General features: G+C 43.1%; 1 protein-coding gene across 1 annotated transcript; it reads left to right on the forward strand.

Annotated features, from left to right (window-relative positions):
* Nucleotides 1-2,347: 2,347 nt before the first annotated feature.
* Nucleotides 2,348-16,006, forward strand: LOC109482188. Its single transcript, XM_019784883.1, has 3 exons — nt 2,348-2,586; nt 12,724-12,822; nt 14,877-16,006. Exons 1-3 carry the CDS (start codon nt 2,348-2,350, stop codon nt 15,022-15,024), a joined length of 486 nt encoding a protein of 161 aa, XP_019640442.1. The 3' UTR covers nt 15,025-16,006.
* Nucleotides 16,007-16,934: the final 928 nt, after the last annotated feature.

The following is a 16,934-nucleotide window of genomic DNA, read 5'->3' on the forward strand; positions in this document are numbered from 1 at the left end:
CCCGTGGGCGGAGTGGAACCTTCTCTCGGCGGCTATGTAGGACGGCCGGATATATTAAAATAACGCGTTAAAAACTCTTCCCCACCGCCGCGGGGCCTGCACAGGAGGCTAGCATTTGTTAGTGTTTTTCGTGGGCTCCCCCACAAAGCAAGGGTATAAGTTTAAGTTTAGCAAATGATAAGTAACGAAATAACAAAAACAAAAATTTGACAAAAGTTGAAGCAGTCACACGGAGACGAGTCTTGGGACAGATACCCATTTCCATGTCTACATTGTCCAACCCACCATGTACTTCGGTTGGGGAAAGTCGTATTGAGGTCACCTTGTGGCGCCGAATGGCAGCCGCACAGACCCTTGCGACAGTTCCACAAAAAATAATTGTGGAACAAATATGTGTATCATGTGTATTATTTGATTGTTGTAATTGTTGTGATTTGTATTGATTATGTGATACCCTGCATCAATTCAGCCGTATAAAGGCTGCGACTGTACGGGTACTGTTTGGACAATAAAAAAAAAACATTTATGTACCAACGACCAGGCCAGGTACTAGGTCAAAGGACTCGGTAGGTAAATTTACAGTGCTGATAATATAGAGCGTCTTGTAATATCCAGCATGAATTATTTAACGTGAAGTATCGAAGTAATTTCTCCGAACTCCGTTGGTGAATCAGACACGTTTGTTTCTTATGGTTGTTTGTGGTCACATACGTCGCCCGATCGTGGGGTAGTCGTGCTTTTGTCGTACAGAATTCGGCCGGCGTCCTGTTACGGAACAGGCTTTCTTAGATTCAAATCCTTGTTGACGGTTGGTTCTGTCACAGTCTGCTTGAAAATTCTTTGGCATCAAAATCTTGCGATGACCTACGGCGTACGTAACAATATGAGTTTTTTTAGTGTATAATGTATATGTAACTTTATTATTAATTTAAGACGTATGGAACAAATACATACATGACAAAATACAGCTATTTACAAATGCACGTGTCTCCTCTCATGATGTGTAAGTCGTAGCGTTAAAATAAGTCTAGCTACTCCCTATTTTACTGTTTGTATATGACTGTTGTGTTTTGTTGTGTAAAACAGGGCCCCATTGAAAAGAAGTGTAATCACTTAATGGGCCACCCTGTACAAAGATGACAGAAAATAAATAGATACTTGAGTGCGTTACGTAACCACTTTGTGTTGTACTATCTTCCTAAATTAATGTGTGAACAATAAAATGAATAAATGAAGAAAAGTGGCTCCCGCCGGAATTTGCTTTTGGGTGCAGATTGTGCGAGCATCCTGCGGCATTGGTGCGATCCGTAAAGTGACAATGGCTTAAGGGAAAACTCAGTAATACGTCATGTAACGGCATCCTCCCAGAATCCCCCGGTCACGTCACTAATTCAAAACTAGCCTCCAGCAGGCGGGAGTCCCTGCGGGTCAGAGCTGCTGACGTAGCAAAATTGTTCCACCAGCGGCCCAAACAGCCGGCGTTACTGTCGGAGCAAATTGGCCTTGTCAGCAATTATGTGCGTCTGGCTCCTGGTAACAGGGTGGCAGCCTAGGCTACATCCGGGGTGGGATATGTGTGTGTGTGTGTGTCGGGCTCTGTTCCGTTCAAAGAGGGTTCCGGTGCAGCGAACAAGTCGATGAGAAATGGCTTTTCATTTAACAAAAACGTCCGCGGCCTGTGCTTAACTTGTTAGGGTGATTGTCGTGTATTGATTGGGGCCCCAGCAATGACGCGCGGCAAGGTCTTTGAGTAACGTGTGCAGAAGGGGCACCATGGGGTTTTCGGGAATCCTGGTATATACTAGTAGATTGAATCGTCCTTGCGGGTTACTCAAAATAATGATTGAAAAAAAAACAAGAGATCGAAGATTTCATACCCCCGCAGCTCTAAATCAAATAGCCATTTGCATTTCATTCTCAGTCACCTGTTAAAGACATTGGATGCAATCTGAAACGTCTGACTCTTCAAAATGATTTCTCCAGTTTCTTGATGTTCTACCTAGATGTCTAGCCTTCATCAACGTAGTAAGTCAAGGTACATTCTACTTGCAACCTCCAATGTCCCCCATACGTACATAATCCTCAAAAGAGCGGGCAATAAATTGTTGCATATTTTCGAAATCCAATGTCCCTCATGTGCGTAAGAAGAGTAAGCTGAAATATTGGCAGTTGAATCGTTTTGTTTTACCGGAATCAAGGAAGAATAGTAAATATCACCAATGAAGATATGAATAAAGCCAAACCAAATCAAATATTTGTAAATCTTCGACCTCAAATGTCCCCCATGTGTACACGATCCTCAAAAGAGTTAGCCGAAACATTGGCGGCAAATTTACGACACCCCCCCATGTGTAGCCTCCGGCACCACTGCGGCTCCCCCGTCGGAAGCATTGGAGGCTCGGCACAGGTGCAGGCAACAGGACCGGAGTCAGTCACAGCCAGATCCGGCACCATCCGCAGCAGACCTACAGGACCGCCACGTTCCGTGTCACCCTGCAGACAACAGGCGGATGGGTACAACCAGAGACACCAGGGAACCGTAGTCTGTGAGAGAAACACACACGGGAGAGAAGAAACAGCACGAAGGTAAGGAATCTTCAGATTTTCTTCTTGGTATGTTGAGGAGATTCTGAGGAGATTCTCTTTCTGGTATAGCGCAGACGTGCGCAATGGTATCGGTGAAATGTCATCTTCCATTCTTTCGTAATTGTCGCTAAATTCTGTACATTTCTACAAATAATCAGGTGAAAATCCACCATTGTCTTACTTACAGCAAACACTATTGGACCAGTACGAAGAATACTATTACATCAGATTGGAATCCTCAGGTGCAAATTTGCGCAATGGTATCGGTATACCTTCAGAACGGGGGCTTCCATTTTGCGTATCCTGCATTCTGTGTATTTCCAAAGCATGGCTCCTTAGACAATAGCGAAATAAGCAGGTAAAACTACATCCTTATCTTAAGCATACTACGAAGCCTATATTATAATGCTAATGTTACTTCAGATTGAAATCCTCAGGTACAAATGTGCGCAGTGGTATCGGTAAATCGTCATAACGGAAGTCTTCCATTCTTTCTTAATCGTCGCTAATTCTGTACATTTTTACAGATCTTAGACCAAATAATCAAGTAAAAATCCATCCTTGTCTTACATTCAACAAACCCTATTGGACCATCAGGTTGAAGTCTTAAGGTGTAAATTTGCGCAGTGGTATCGGTAAAACGTAAGAACGGACGTATTCCATTTTTCTATTGCCAAAATTCTGTATATTTCTAAAGCATGTATATTTCTAAAGCACTCTTTACAATAAAGGTTCAGTCTATGTGTAAGTTCAAACCCTTTCTTATCTTACATACAACAACCCCTATTGAACCAGTAGACTACTATTACATCAGATTATAATCCTCAGGTGCAAATTTGCGCAGTGGTATTGGTAAAATGTCAGATTGGAAGTCTTGCTGACAGCTTCCATATTTTCGTTGGCTAAATCCTGTGCATTTCTACAGACCTTAAGATCAAATAGACGGGTGAAAATCCATCCCTATTTTATATACACTATAATCCCCAATGGCACAGCGTAATTTCATTCCTTCAGATAGTGGATGTGCGCAGTGGTATCGGGTAAACGTCAAACCGGAAGTCTTACTGACAGCTTCCATTCTTTCGTAGATTAAATCCCTTCAGCTCCTACAGCCATGAAACAGATCTTAAGGTCATATACGCAGGTTGCCACAATTCCCATTTTGCATACAACAAACCCTAATGGCACAGTGGAACGCTATATTTCTTCAGACTGAACAGTTGTTCAATGATACCAGTGATATTCCGTTCTAGTTTTGAAGGGACGTAAGTGGTGATAGATATGTGAAATACGGGTAGGGTCTTGACAATGGTGCACTGGGGGCTGTGCATTTTCTTAAGGCGCGTTCACAAGATGGTGCAAGGCCTGTTTGGTTTGAGTAAGATGCAGAGAAGGTCATCACAATCTTCCAGAGCAATGGAGTAGAAATATTGCGTCAGAATCCTGTGTCTATCATGATGTCAGAAGATGGAAGATGCCACCAACCAATTGTGCGGTCTTTCTGATAACATCAACTTCATAAGCAAAGCCAGGCGCATTTAGCGTATCGATTGCATAAATGATAAGATATTGGTATAAACATCGCAGTAAAAATACTGACACTGCCATCTATACTTGCAGATATCACCAGTTGAAACAAAATAGCGGTAACGCCCACCTTTCCAATAGAGGCTGCAACAACTGAGCGACCAAAAATGTGAAAGATCACTCGACGAATTTCCTACCAAAGAACAAATATTCTCACGTCTTGTGTGTTTTGCTGTCTTTCTGTATTATACTTTAACATCGTGCATCATATTCCAAATATAAAATCATGGGTCAACCGTACGCTCGCAGTGATTACCGTGAAAATGGGGTCCATACAAATATCATGGTAATATTGTAGTTTTCTTATAGATTCTTCAAAGGCAAACTGACGTTGTGGTTACGGTATATGGCTGTGCATTCGTATTAAACATCTTGACCAACGATCCTCATAGGTAACATGTATTTACTGTCACATATTGTTTCGGTTATAACCCAATGCGTTGTAAACGTCGTTGAAAGGAGGCGTTAGCAAACGCTGTTTATTCACCACGACACCCAGAGCAGACAGCTATAAACCTCACCGGCAGAACGACCTGAAATCTGGTTTCCCTCTTGTCTGGGGGGACCACCACAAGGAGAATATTGAACCTGTCACGCCACCATTTTCTGACTCGAAGCTACCACGGCCGTGACTGCTACATTTTCTGCCCAGGGCGCGCGTGTGGTGTATATATCGGACTGGCAAGCGGATATGAAGATGTACGGCGCAGGTTATCAACAGGCACACCCACTCCGCAACCTGCTTATCCTTGTACCATGCTGAACGCTTCTGCTAGATATTGAATGACTGAAGACCTATATGTAGGCTGTATTGTACATTTTTGCCCCATGGGGCTAAGCATAGGTCACAAGTTTGCAAACATGCACATACACAAACAGACATCTGATATACACTAGTGCATTCGGCTTCTTCTCGCTTATTGCTTGGTAATTGTATAAGTGTAAGAAGATGTAACAAGATACGGTGCGAGGAATGTGCATCAGGACTAATCAATATTCATTACTGCATGTAGATGGGAATATCAGGTATATCACAGTGAACCAAGCCAAAGGTTTCCAAAATCAATGTTCCCACATATTTTGTATGGCGAGGGCGTCCTTGCTGTAGCGCAGGGGGAACGTATTGCGTTTGTCCCTTGATCGATGTGGGGTATGATATGCAGATGAATAATGTCCGCATCGATTATTCAGGATAAAGTAGGATTGCTTGGATTAAAGTAAAAACGTCTTCTTTTCCAGAACATATCATGTTTAGTCACCTACAATGCTGTTTTTTTCCGTCGTGGAATCGCCGTACTTCGTAGGTTTCAGAAGAGATAGTTAAGAAAAAGAGTTTGATTTTTCAACTATTGCAGCTGTTTCTTCTGAAATCTACGACGTACGGTACCGTCTTCGAGGAAGAAAACATTCATCATAGGTACATTGTAAGATCATGTATGTGTTCGGGGCTTGTTTACGATACCCTGTGTTACGCCCCCTCCCCTTAAACACACAACACACACACAACACACACACACAACACACGTGCGCGCGTGCGGATACGCACACACACACTCACACACACACACAACGCACACACGCGCGCGCGGACACGCACACACACTCACACGCACACAACGCGCGCGCGCACACACACACACACACATACATGCACACAAACACACACACACACACAAACACACACACACACACACACACACATACACACGCGCGCACGCACGCATACGCACACACAAAGCACACATACACACACAAAGCACATACGCACACACACATACACGCACACACGTATGCACACACAGACTTGGAATCAATGCTTACATTTGGTTATTCTAACCAGATTCTGTTCATCAACAGCCCTTGAGTTTCGCTCGATCGAAATATTCAGCACCATTGCCAGCAAACCTTCATTCCTCTCAATTTTTATCTGCTTGAAGAGTGAAACATCGTCAATGCCGGTACGCCTGATGGATTGGAAGTCCTGGCGACGAAAGGTCTTCTTGCCATAACACTTCCAGCAGAGATTGATCTCCTCCCAAACTGCAACTTTTCCACGGCGCGATCGCTAAATTGTTGAAATAAATTCAAGGCAGGAGGCATTCTCAAAGTGCATCACAGTAATAAAAATCTCTCTCCGTGGCAGACGGATGTAGGAGCTCTAAACCTAGAACACATTTGTCAACATGTAGCCTTGCCTGTTTTGATTCCGAATCGTGTGTGAGGTTCCAATCGACGTGATTGCGCCGTGGAAATTTTAGTGTCCTCACATTCCCCCGGGAAGTTGCCGCTGAAATGCCGTAAGCCACAGCTTCTCCCGCTGATTAAGCTGCGCGGCAATCTCGGGGATTGTGACGAAAGTTCACTGCACCGGACGTAAAACAAAAATGACGTTTAATCTTGCCTTTCCCCCCAAAGGAGAGACATGGCATTGCGTTTTCCCAGCACTGGCTTGTCTACATGAAGGCCTCAAGCACCCCCCCCCCCCCACACACACAAACAGACACTGGTCAGGCTCCTCGAAGCTTCATGACAAACACTAAGTCAGGAGAATTGTTAACATCTTAATCCAGTTGATTATGCATACCGTTATATGCTTTCATAGACCATCTATTGTCAGATGTCGAGAATTTTCTGTCACCAAAATGTTGAAGTCCGTGACAGACAATCCTGAGCTCCTATTGCACTGATTTTTATAGTAACTGTGATAAACTTCCTTCTATTGGTAGTTCTGGGAATGGAAATGTGTTTTTTATTTATTTCTCGAATTAGAGGTGTATGACCGCAAGCTCTCGGGGAGGATGCTCGATCAGTCCCTGACAGTGAGAGATTGTGTAACACAGGCTAACCCAGCACGTAAAGGAACTGCGCGCCCCAACATTTTACACACGCCCCAGGCTGACAACAATGGTGACTGGGGAATGTATGATGGAGTCCCGGGGTCAGATACATACATCGTGCGGCGCACCTACGATGGAGAGACTTTTCTCTGCCGTGCTTCGTCGTAGATTTGAAAAGAAACGGGTGCAGTTGTTTAGAGGGGAAAGGTAGTCCCATACAGGTGGGTTCGTGTGGCTTAACGGCATTGTATTTGGCCCAGAATCCATGATGTTCGAACTTCGAATCCTGTCACGTCACAGATATTGTGACTCACAGATATAATGACTTCCCTTACTTCGCCCAGGTGTAAAATGTGTACCTGATTTCGGTTGGGGAGGTAAAAGGCGGTTGAATGAGAGGGATGGGCTCCACCTGCCAATACCGTGCCCTAGACAGAGAACAACCAAAGCCCCTACGGCTTCAGCAAAAATGGTTATGGGACTAACTTTAACTTTACCCACCTAGGCCCGTACCCTTTTTGAGGCCACAGAGGCAGTTACATCCGTTTCTTCTCAAACCTATAACGTACGGCATGGTGGTACCGAAAAAGAAAATTGGTGGTGCATGTTAGTATAGTTACGAGAGAGCATTCTGTGTCGTGCTTGGTAGATTTGAAAAGAAACGGGTGCAGCATCAATTTAAAAGGGGATGGTAGTCCGATAGTGGGTTCTTAAAGATTTCACACCAGTTTCTTCTCAAACCTACGACGTGGCACGAAAAAAAGCTGCTAGTACGTGCATGATGCGATGTATGTGGCCGGGGCTCGGGTCTTTTGTAATGTGCTTCACCCCGCTGTACGCTGACGCCAGCCCGGCATTGTTTCTACAGTAGTTAAATGTGATCTCCCGGAACCTTTACCCCAGCACTGTCGGACCGTGTCCAAGTTTCCTGGGCCTTAATGATGCTTACGGGTTACTAAAACTGCCATTGCTTTCTCCGCCGTGTTGTTCCCTCCCCTCCTATTGTAATCCCTAATGGCACTTTTCTCCGTCCGAAATGTGCGGGTGAAATACACTAAACCTAATTGACTCTGACCCAATACACTAACTCTGATTCCCCGAGGGAACGCTTCTGGACGAGGCGAAGTTGTTGACAAGCCAAGTAAAGATTTCCCGAGACTTTACAACTGGACTGGAGGGAAGTATGCTCCAAGCAGATCTTTTGGTAGCCGCCGTAGCAGGCTTATTGAACTGGGGGTTTGGTGGTCTTCGGCTGTTTTCTGATTAGCAAAAAGCGGGGGTAATTCAACCAGGCCGGCTATGTTGTCAAAATGCAATCAGAAAATAGCACATAATTATAAAAGCTCCCAAAGACCCTGAAGACCCCCAAAACCCTCAGTTTTTGACATGCTATGGGGGCTAATATTTTGGTGGCTGCCAGGCAGTATCCGTTTGCCAGACAATTACCATCAGTCATTTGACTGGCACAAAAAAGAAACTAAATCGCTACAAAAATCAAATCCCGATAAAAAGGCCTAAAACAAGCCAAAGATAGGCCAAAGCCCAAGCCTCTGCTTGGAGAGTAGGATACAAATGATGCTGCGCCGTATGTTGATGGGAGTAGACATCCGGGTAATCAGATGAACAAGAAAACATTTACTCAACTGAGGAAACTGGGTCACTGGCGAAATGTAGTGGATGTTACTTGAAACGTCTGAAGGGTTTCAAAACCTCTATCCAGTTCCTTCTTTCCTTTGTACGATGCTGTGTGTTCTCTCTAGCTCAGTGTAGCTGTTCAAACAACCTCTGGCTACAGACACTCGTTCCTCATTTCGTTCCACTGTGTCTTCTTTACGCCATGTAGCCCTGTATGTCTCGGAGTTGTTGTTGTTGTTTTTTTGCAGATTTTAGATTTCCTATTCCTTTGTTTTTGATGCCTGTTATAGTAAATGTAGTTGTCATATGCCAATGATGCATTGTTTAACCTTACCTTTTGTCAACCACACTACGCCAAAGACGCAGCGCGTTCTGGGATCCTTTAGAAGATAGGTTGAGAGTTTTTAAAGAGTACTGATGATTTCTTTGTGCTCGCAACTAATGGGCACTTTATCTTAAACTGTGAAGTAGCATGCAATGTCTTCATGTACTTCTAAGATCATTATCTATTAGAAGATAACACCCTTCCCCCAACTGTAGTGCTCCTTTAACCAACCGAGGAAAACCCGAGCAGCCGTTTCATGACCAAAATCAAAACCTCCGACCTTTTTTACTCTATCAACCTGGCGTCTGTTTAACGGCGACTTTTAACATCACATCGATCGATGGTAATAAATAGCGTCCTACTTTGAACGGCGTCCTAATATTGAATTGCCCTTCATAATAGGGTTATTGCCTCTTCTTTACGAGCCGTGTGTTTCTAATGTACCAGCCTTATGTCGATGAAGGTTAGACATCCAGGTAATGAGATACACTGTAAGAAAACTGTTACTCAAGCAACTGGATGGATTTTGAAAACTGTCAGACGTTTCAAATAGCATCAACTGCTTTTCGTCAGTGACTAACGGAATCAGGTATCTATCATAAACTAGTGCCAGACTCGTGGACTTGTATGTAACAGTTATGTATGTATGTATGTATGTATGTATGTATGTATGTATGTATGTATGTATGTATGTATGTATGTATGTATGGAGCCCCGGTAATAGACACAGCAATCAACTCATAGTCGGTGCAATATGTACAGGCCAGGCTGGCATAAACAGTTTGTGGGCCCCAGTGCACCATGTGTGTAATGTCAGCACTCATAAAATAATGCCGCCGGGCACCCTGAGACAACCACATAAAGCACCAAAACAATAACAGTGTTATATTTTATCTATTTATTTATTCTTTATTGCAGGCACCAAAGGCCCATATTCTTGCCTAACATTGAAACAGAGAGGCATATATACAGAGATAAATGGGTAAAACAACAGTGAGATACGTTATGGCGATAAATATGATATAATAATGATGATAGAGGCCTTCGCAGGAATGGTTTGAACGCCTGGATATTTTTAGTGTGCAGACCTCGGGGGTTACTGATGATGCATCAGTAGATCTCTTTTAATCCACCGTTCTCAGGGTACCCGGTGGAACGATCATACTGTGAATAATTTCATCAGGTTTGTGAATGATTGAAGAGCAACGTTATTTATTTACTGTAAATTCGTCTTCCATTGCCTAAAAAAAGAAGTCAAACCCAGTAAAACTAGTATCATGTATGTTGTAGAATATAGTATAATGCTAGACGTACATTGTAGATATAGTCTCACATACCACTGTATTTTCTTTCCTATGTTTTTTGTAACTGCAATTAGCCATCAGGCATGTATTTGCAATAAACTTTTCACGTTAAAATCAAAGACAAGTACGATGGCAGCCTAGAGGCTGAATTGGCAGACTTATGTACAAATTGACAAGCTATAACATATTGATTCGCTTACAATATCTGTCTGATGTTACTGGCTTACTGTACACTGAGGTTAGGACTGATCATACTCATCGTTGACTTCACGTAGTGCAAACAGTACCAGCAGCCCGTACAAAAAGACTGAAAAACTCTTTCTAACACATGGCAATATGCCTGTACAACAAGTGTTTGCAGTAAGACTCTCGGGACTCTCTTTACTTTAGTGCCCATGTGTGGCTTTGTAATGTGTTTGTTTGTGTGTCTGTATACGTATTGTAATGTTAATTTGTATTTGTATTTACTACACAATTGTAAAAAAATCAGTGTTAGTCAGCTTGTTGGTGCACTGGCTGCAAGGCTGATTTTTATGACTAACACTTGAAACTTGAAATTGAGGATCAGGTGTCACCAACATCTACCTGACACTCTCCAAGCAGATGTTTGACGTGTTGCTCGTTGGGTAGGCCAGGGTAGCCAAAGAAAACTGGTGAAATGGCCTAAAAAATTTAAAAGAAACAAACGTCAAAACAGGCCTAACCTCTACTTGGAGAGTACTGTCTGAATCTGAATTAAGGTAATAGTAATATTTTAACCCAGCACGTTATATTTTATCTCATATGTGGTGCTTTTAAAAGGATTTTTTGCACTGGTAGTCGCAGTAAACCTATATAAAAGATCAGTGCAATTCAGTGAGTCTGCCAAGGGCTACTGCGATGCTGTAACTTGGAAAGTTTCAATAAATAAACCAGTCATAAAATCTGTAAACTGCACAGCGAGTGTGAGATAGTGAATCAGTGACAGTGAAGAAGCGAGTCTTCCGGCAACACTGTAAATGATAACCTGCCGAGGCGACAATCTTATCTCAAACCTCAGAAAGAGGTGCCAGTAGAATGAGTAGATAGACTTACCGAACTGTCGGTTCCGGATCTAAATGCTTAAAGGGCCGATAAAACTTGATAGCCTCAAACACGATGTATAATGGATGGGCAGGGCTTAGTGTTGGCATAACTGGAACAGGCATCAGTCAACAACTGCCCATGCAATCTTCACAGTCCGGACGGAACTGCCTAATTCTCAGATGTGTTGTTCTCTTGCATAGAATCACTTACTGATCCATGAAAGATACATTTACAGTAAACAGGACCTACATACTAGAGTAATAGAATGCACAGGAGACATTGCACTGGTAGGTTACATGTCTGTAAATATCATTGGTTTATTTCAAAACACAAATCAGAATTATGTTCAAATACAGCGCCATCACTTGCTAAGGCTGAATTGTGTGATTTAAAGCGTTAGACAGTGAAGTAAAATCATGGTCGTCATTCCGTGTATTAAAAACAGTCATAAATCATACCATTAAAATCATACATACAGACTATACAAGGTACGGTAATGTACTTCTGTTGTGCCGTTCTGTGCGCTCTTGCAATTGGTCAAGTTTTATTTGTTGTCTCGTCATCCTCCCACAGACAATCCCCAAATATACCATCCCTTTTCCGTAAAGCGCCTAGAGGTAATAAAATCGATACAGGACATGACAAGTAGATTGAAAGTTTCTGTACTCGTCTTGGGTGAGATTATGTTGGTTTTACAACTGATTGCATTCATTTAGCTTCTGTCTCCCTTTAATATGGGTGAAGCATGTAAATAAGAATGTGTAATTAATCATCTTCTACATTATCTCCCCCTGCAACAAGGTTTCCAATGTAAAAACATGTATGCCACTACGTACATGTATGGTAATCTCCTATATCTGGCTTGACCCATACTCAGGTACGGTTCTGGATAGTCCAGGCGTATCCAGAACCGCGCCTGGGGGCAAATATAAGTTCTTGGATACGTGGAGACTATCCAGAACCGCGCCTGTTCCTAACCTTAAGGATAAACCATTCAGGCACAGAACTACATAGGCACGGTTCTGGATATATCGATACAAGAGCCACAGGAAAGGTGTGATAATAAAGACTTGTGTCTGTTTAGAGTTAAAACTTTTGGTACAACACAAAATGTTCTCTCACCTAGAGCTTTCGACCAGTCACTCTGGTCTTCCTCAATAGACAGATCCAGTGAAGCTTGTCACGTGGCTTCTTTGAAGTGTGACGTCAACACTGGGTCAAAGGTATCTTGTAGACGATGTCGGCCCCCGTCGCGGTTCAATGAAGGGTGATGGGCCCTGATGTATATACATGGCCTCCTTCGCCCCTCTCAAGAAACAATCTTGTTCAGTGTCGAAAATCCTCACAGTGTCAAGTGAAACTTGTGTCTGTTGTGTTGCTGCAGGGTAGAAATGCCGGGAGGGGCTTGCAAAGCATGCCAGGGCAACAAGTGTACGAAGTTCAGTCAGCAGGAGGCAGGGGCGGGCTTCTTATTCCTCGGCAGGTAAGTGTTAAGGCGCCTACCTTTCTTCGTTTTCATCTTCATCTTCATCTTCATCTTGGTTATCCCGATAAACAGATAACACAGTTTAAATGTAGGACGGAACGATATAGGAAGAGCACATTGCCGTTCTTAGTGGACCTGTTAAACTCCGAACAGCCCAAGACAGTCCTCGAGTAACACATGTATATTTATATTTATACTAATGTTTATGCATGACATGTTTTTCTTAGAGAATATGATTTATAGCGTTGGAGTTAGACTTAATGTCGTTATCTTGCGCTGATTTTAACAGTTGTCCCTTGTGGTTGTTTGCCTACGTTACCTAAGTATCACTGAGTGGAGCTTTTTAACAATGTATATAAAGTAAATCATACATCATTTCAGCTGATAATGTCTGCTACTGTATGTTTTGTACGATGTGTAGTTTGTATCGAAATAAACCATTCATTCATTCATTCATTCATTCATAACCTCATCAGGGCAAAGATGGGAGGGGGGCATCAAGATCATCCCTCAAGCTTAAGGACCTCCTCATCGAAAAACCTCTGTGACCGTCAGATGCACATCGTCAATCGGGGCATATAAAAACGAAATCGCTTTTTTGGGGGCCTAATTTTCCTGTCGACAAGGCTAGGGAACCAGTCTGGCTCAGAATAACTCAACTGTAGGAGCCGGCATTCCTTCCATGCGGGGGGGGGGAGTGGAGGACGAATATCTGTATGTGTATCGATGGGTTGGTGTTTGAGCTGGTGGCTTGAGGGTTTGATTGATGACTAGCAGCCTTGTTGAGATCAAAGATCGTAATATTGTTACACTGCTCTTTGGGGGGCACACAGGAGTTGAAATAATGAAGAGGTCTGCATAACTAAACAGGGGTTCGCAATGTTCAAAGGGTAAGAAGCCCTAGTCATTTATCCTTGTCATATAGACACTTTGAAGCTTTGCAAGAAGAAAGAAGAATTACAAACAGGGGTAAACCTATACCTTTCTAAAAATGGACATTTTCGAAAAAGTGTACGAAAAAATCCATTATGTGAAGATATCATCGCACAAGACGCCTGTGTTAAGTTCTTGCAGGTGATCGTCAGATAACGTTTTGCCTCTTTAAGTTCGTGCTAGTGATCTTCAACTAACATTTTGCTCCTTGAATTTATTGTCAGAGATCTCCAGCTAACGTCTTGCTTCTTTAAGTTCTTGCCAGTGGTCTTCAGCTAAAGTTTCGCTTCTTTAAGTTCTTGCCAGTGGTCTTCAGCTAAAGTTTCGCCTCTTTAAGTTCTTGCTGGTGATCTCTAGCTAACATTTGGCTTCTTGAATTTATTGTCAGAGATCTTCAGCTAAAGTTTTACTTCTTTAGTTCTTACCAGTGATCTTCAGCTTACGCCTTGCTTCTTTATGTTCTTACCAGTGATCTTCAGCTAAAGTCTTGCTTCTTTAGGTTCTTCCAGGTGACCTTCAGTTAACGATTTGCTTCTTTAAGTTCTTGCCAGTGATCTTCAGCTAAATGTTTGCTTCTTAAAGTTCTTGCCAGTGATCTTCAGCTAACGTTTTCTTCTTTAAGTTTTTGCCCGTGGTCTTCGGACAACGTTCTGCTCCTTTACGTTCTTGCCTGTGATCTTAACCTAACGCTTTGCGTCTAAAGTATCATTCCGGTGATCTTCAGCTAACGTCTTCATTCTTTATGTTCTTGCTCATCTTAATATACAATCCAGCTAACGTCTTGTATCTTCATCACGTCCTTCAAGGCTTCTAAGCTTATCCGGTGACGAGAAACCTTCCAGCGGCGGGGGCTTAAGCTCTTGCAAGTGATCTCAACTAAAGTTTTGCTCCTTAAAGTTCTTGCTACTCATCTTCAGCTAACATGTTGAATTTATTGTCAGAGATCTCCAGCTAACGTCTTGCTCCTTTAATTTCTTGCCAGTGATCTCCAGCTAACGTTTTACTTCTTTAAGTTCTTGCCTGTGACCTTCAGCTAATGTCTTCATTCTTTATGTCCTTGCTGGTCCCTTTAATATACAATCCAGCTAACGTCTTGCCTCTTCATCACGTCCTTCAAGGCTTCTGAGCTTATCCGGTGACGACAAACCCTCCAGCGGCGGGGGCTCCAAGTCCGGCGGGGCGAGTTCCGGCGGATCGAACAGCGGGGGCTCGTCCATGAGTAACAAGCAGTGCAAGTGTGGCCACACGTACGCACAGCATGCCTGAAGCTGCTCCACCAAACACACACACACTCCCTGCGGAACACATCTTGTCTTGGTGACGCAGTCATGAAAATAGATGTATAAGTCTCTATAATGATGATGTAAGAGACCAAGAGCTCAAGGTGTTACCCCAGGGGGGTGCCTAATTATACTATTTTATTGTGAAACAGAAAAGCTTTCCAAGTTCAACGCTTGCCTTGCCATAGATACGAGAAGAAAAAAATGGATCAACCTCGACCCATAGTTGCGAACTTTAAATAACGACAATATTACATCAACTCTGACCCGCCAGCATGCTGACGTTGTTTTGTTAGTATCTGGTAGGTTGGTTAGTTGGTTGGTTTAGGTTTTGCAATGTTACCCCTTCCTTGTCCTTTACCTATTACTGCCTTTTTAAGGAATATGCGTTTCTGTTTTATGAGAATAAGAACCGAATCATAATCAGGTATGTACGTTGCAGTCAGTGACACAGAAGCTTGACCGATCATTAGTTCAGCACTAGCCGCAAGTTTTAACCAAACGCTTCGTACAAACGATACAAACCTAAATGGCGTGCTACGCGTACGGTGGTGATGCTCTCTCTCTCCGCGCTCTGAGATGCGGTGAGGGAAACTAAAGGCAGAAGTCGAGTCACCCTGACACTTATAGTATATCCTATGAACCATATAACCAGTTTTGTACAAGGCACAATATCGAGATTTCGATAGCCTAGAAAGAATGGTGTTGTTCACTGTAAAACGTCATACCCATCCACTTCATCCATTTTTAGATATATGTGAGTCATCATCATCATACACACAGCGTGCCAAACATCCATTCCATCTGCCCACAAGGCACACACAATCTATTCGGACGAAAAGAAGAAAAGAGAAAGATAGTGTCATGTTCCGTGACCCGTGGCATCAACATAAACCCTCAAGCTGTAGGACCTCCTCATCGAAAAACCTTCAGGACCGTCTGATGTACATTGTCAATCAAGACGTAAAAAAAGGACGAAAACTATTTTTGAGTAGTAGATTGCTCATCAACGTATAGCGTTAAGTATAATTCAAGCACGTTAAAGAGTCCACCACGACTGTCGATATCATAGAGTTGAGTTGCGGAAGTCAAACCCCATCAGATTCGAACCACCTGTAATAACATTTGGCTGGCGGGGCTGGGAGACTTGGCTCCGAGTCAGCAACGGTTGCCAGCAGCCCAGTAAATTGAATAAAAGCGAACAGTTTAATCGGCAAGCCTGCATTATCGTCTAACGGTATCATCTTTTAGATTTTGTATCTTCACCTTTAATGAAATAAGATCGCACGTCAGTGAAAATATCATGCCTGACAAGCGTTGAAGGTAAATTCCTCGATATCTAAATGACTGTGGCAAACGTCCAAGAAACGGGCCATTTTACTGCTTGTTACGTTTTCCATTTGAATCATTCAAACATCAAGCTAAGCTCCTAGCCGTGCCGTTTTATTCTTTCCCTGCCCTTTATATAAATGTTTGGGACGATTGGAATAACGCTACGGCAGAAAATCTATAATTCCGCATCGGAATGATTATTTATCAAGACCAACTCAGTGAACAGAAATGGCAATGTGTGGCGCAAGATATCAGAAATTGCTACCTGGTGCAATTTAAATACAGAACGAAAGAATCAGAAAAGCCTTCTCCAGCTGAATCCACTACACGTTCACTCAGGGTGGGTTCAAGAACTTCAACTGCGAACAAACCGACCGGATGACACTTGGCAGGTAGTGAGGAAGCGTGTCCTCCAGAATCTATTGCCGGGGTGGCCTTTCCAGTCTCTGCCCCCAATATGCCAATACCCTGGCCCTTGATGAATGTGCAGCCCCTTCCCCCTGTCTCCGGCGCTCTGCCTTCATGGCGCGCTACCAGATAATTTGTGCCCCGACATTTTTCTGG

Source organism: Branchiostoma belcheri, unplaced genomic scaffold, assembly GCF_001625305.1.
Source record: "Branchiostoma belcheri isolate BF01 breed outbred unplaced genomic scaffold, Haploidv18h27 scaffold6, whole genome shotgun sequence".
NCBI classification, from domain to species: domain Eukaryota; kingdom Metazoa; phylum Chordata; class Leptocardii; order Amphioxiformes; family Branchiostomatidae; genus Branchiostoma; species Branchiostoma belcheri.

What these genes read in the sequence shown, in the direction of transcription:
- LOC109482188 (XM_019784883.1), top strand. Translation starts at nt 2,348, where the DNA reads ATGTGTAGCCTCCGGCACCACTGCGGCTCCCCCGTCGGAAGCATTGGA. An exon ending in AGAGAAGAAACAGCACGAAG is followed by an intron (nt 2,587 to 12,723) that starts GTAAGGAATCTT and finishes GTGTTGCTGCAG; the next exon opens with GGTAGAAATGCCGGGAGGGG. An exon ending in GGCTTCTTATTCCTCGGCAG is followed by an intron (nt 12,823 to 14,876) that starts GTAAGTGTTAAG and finishes ACGTCCTTCAAG; the next exon opens with GCTTCTGAGCTTATCCGGTG.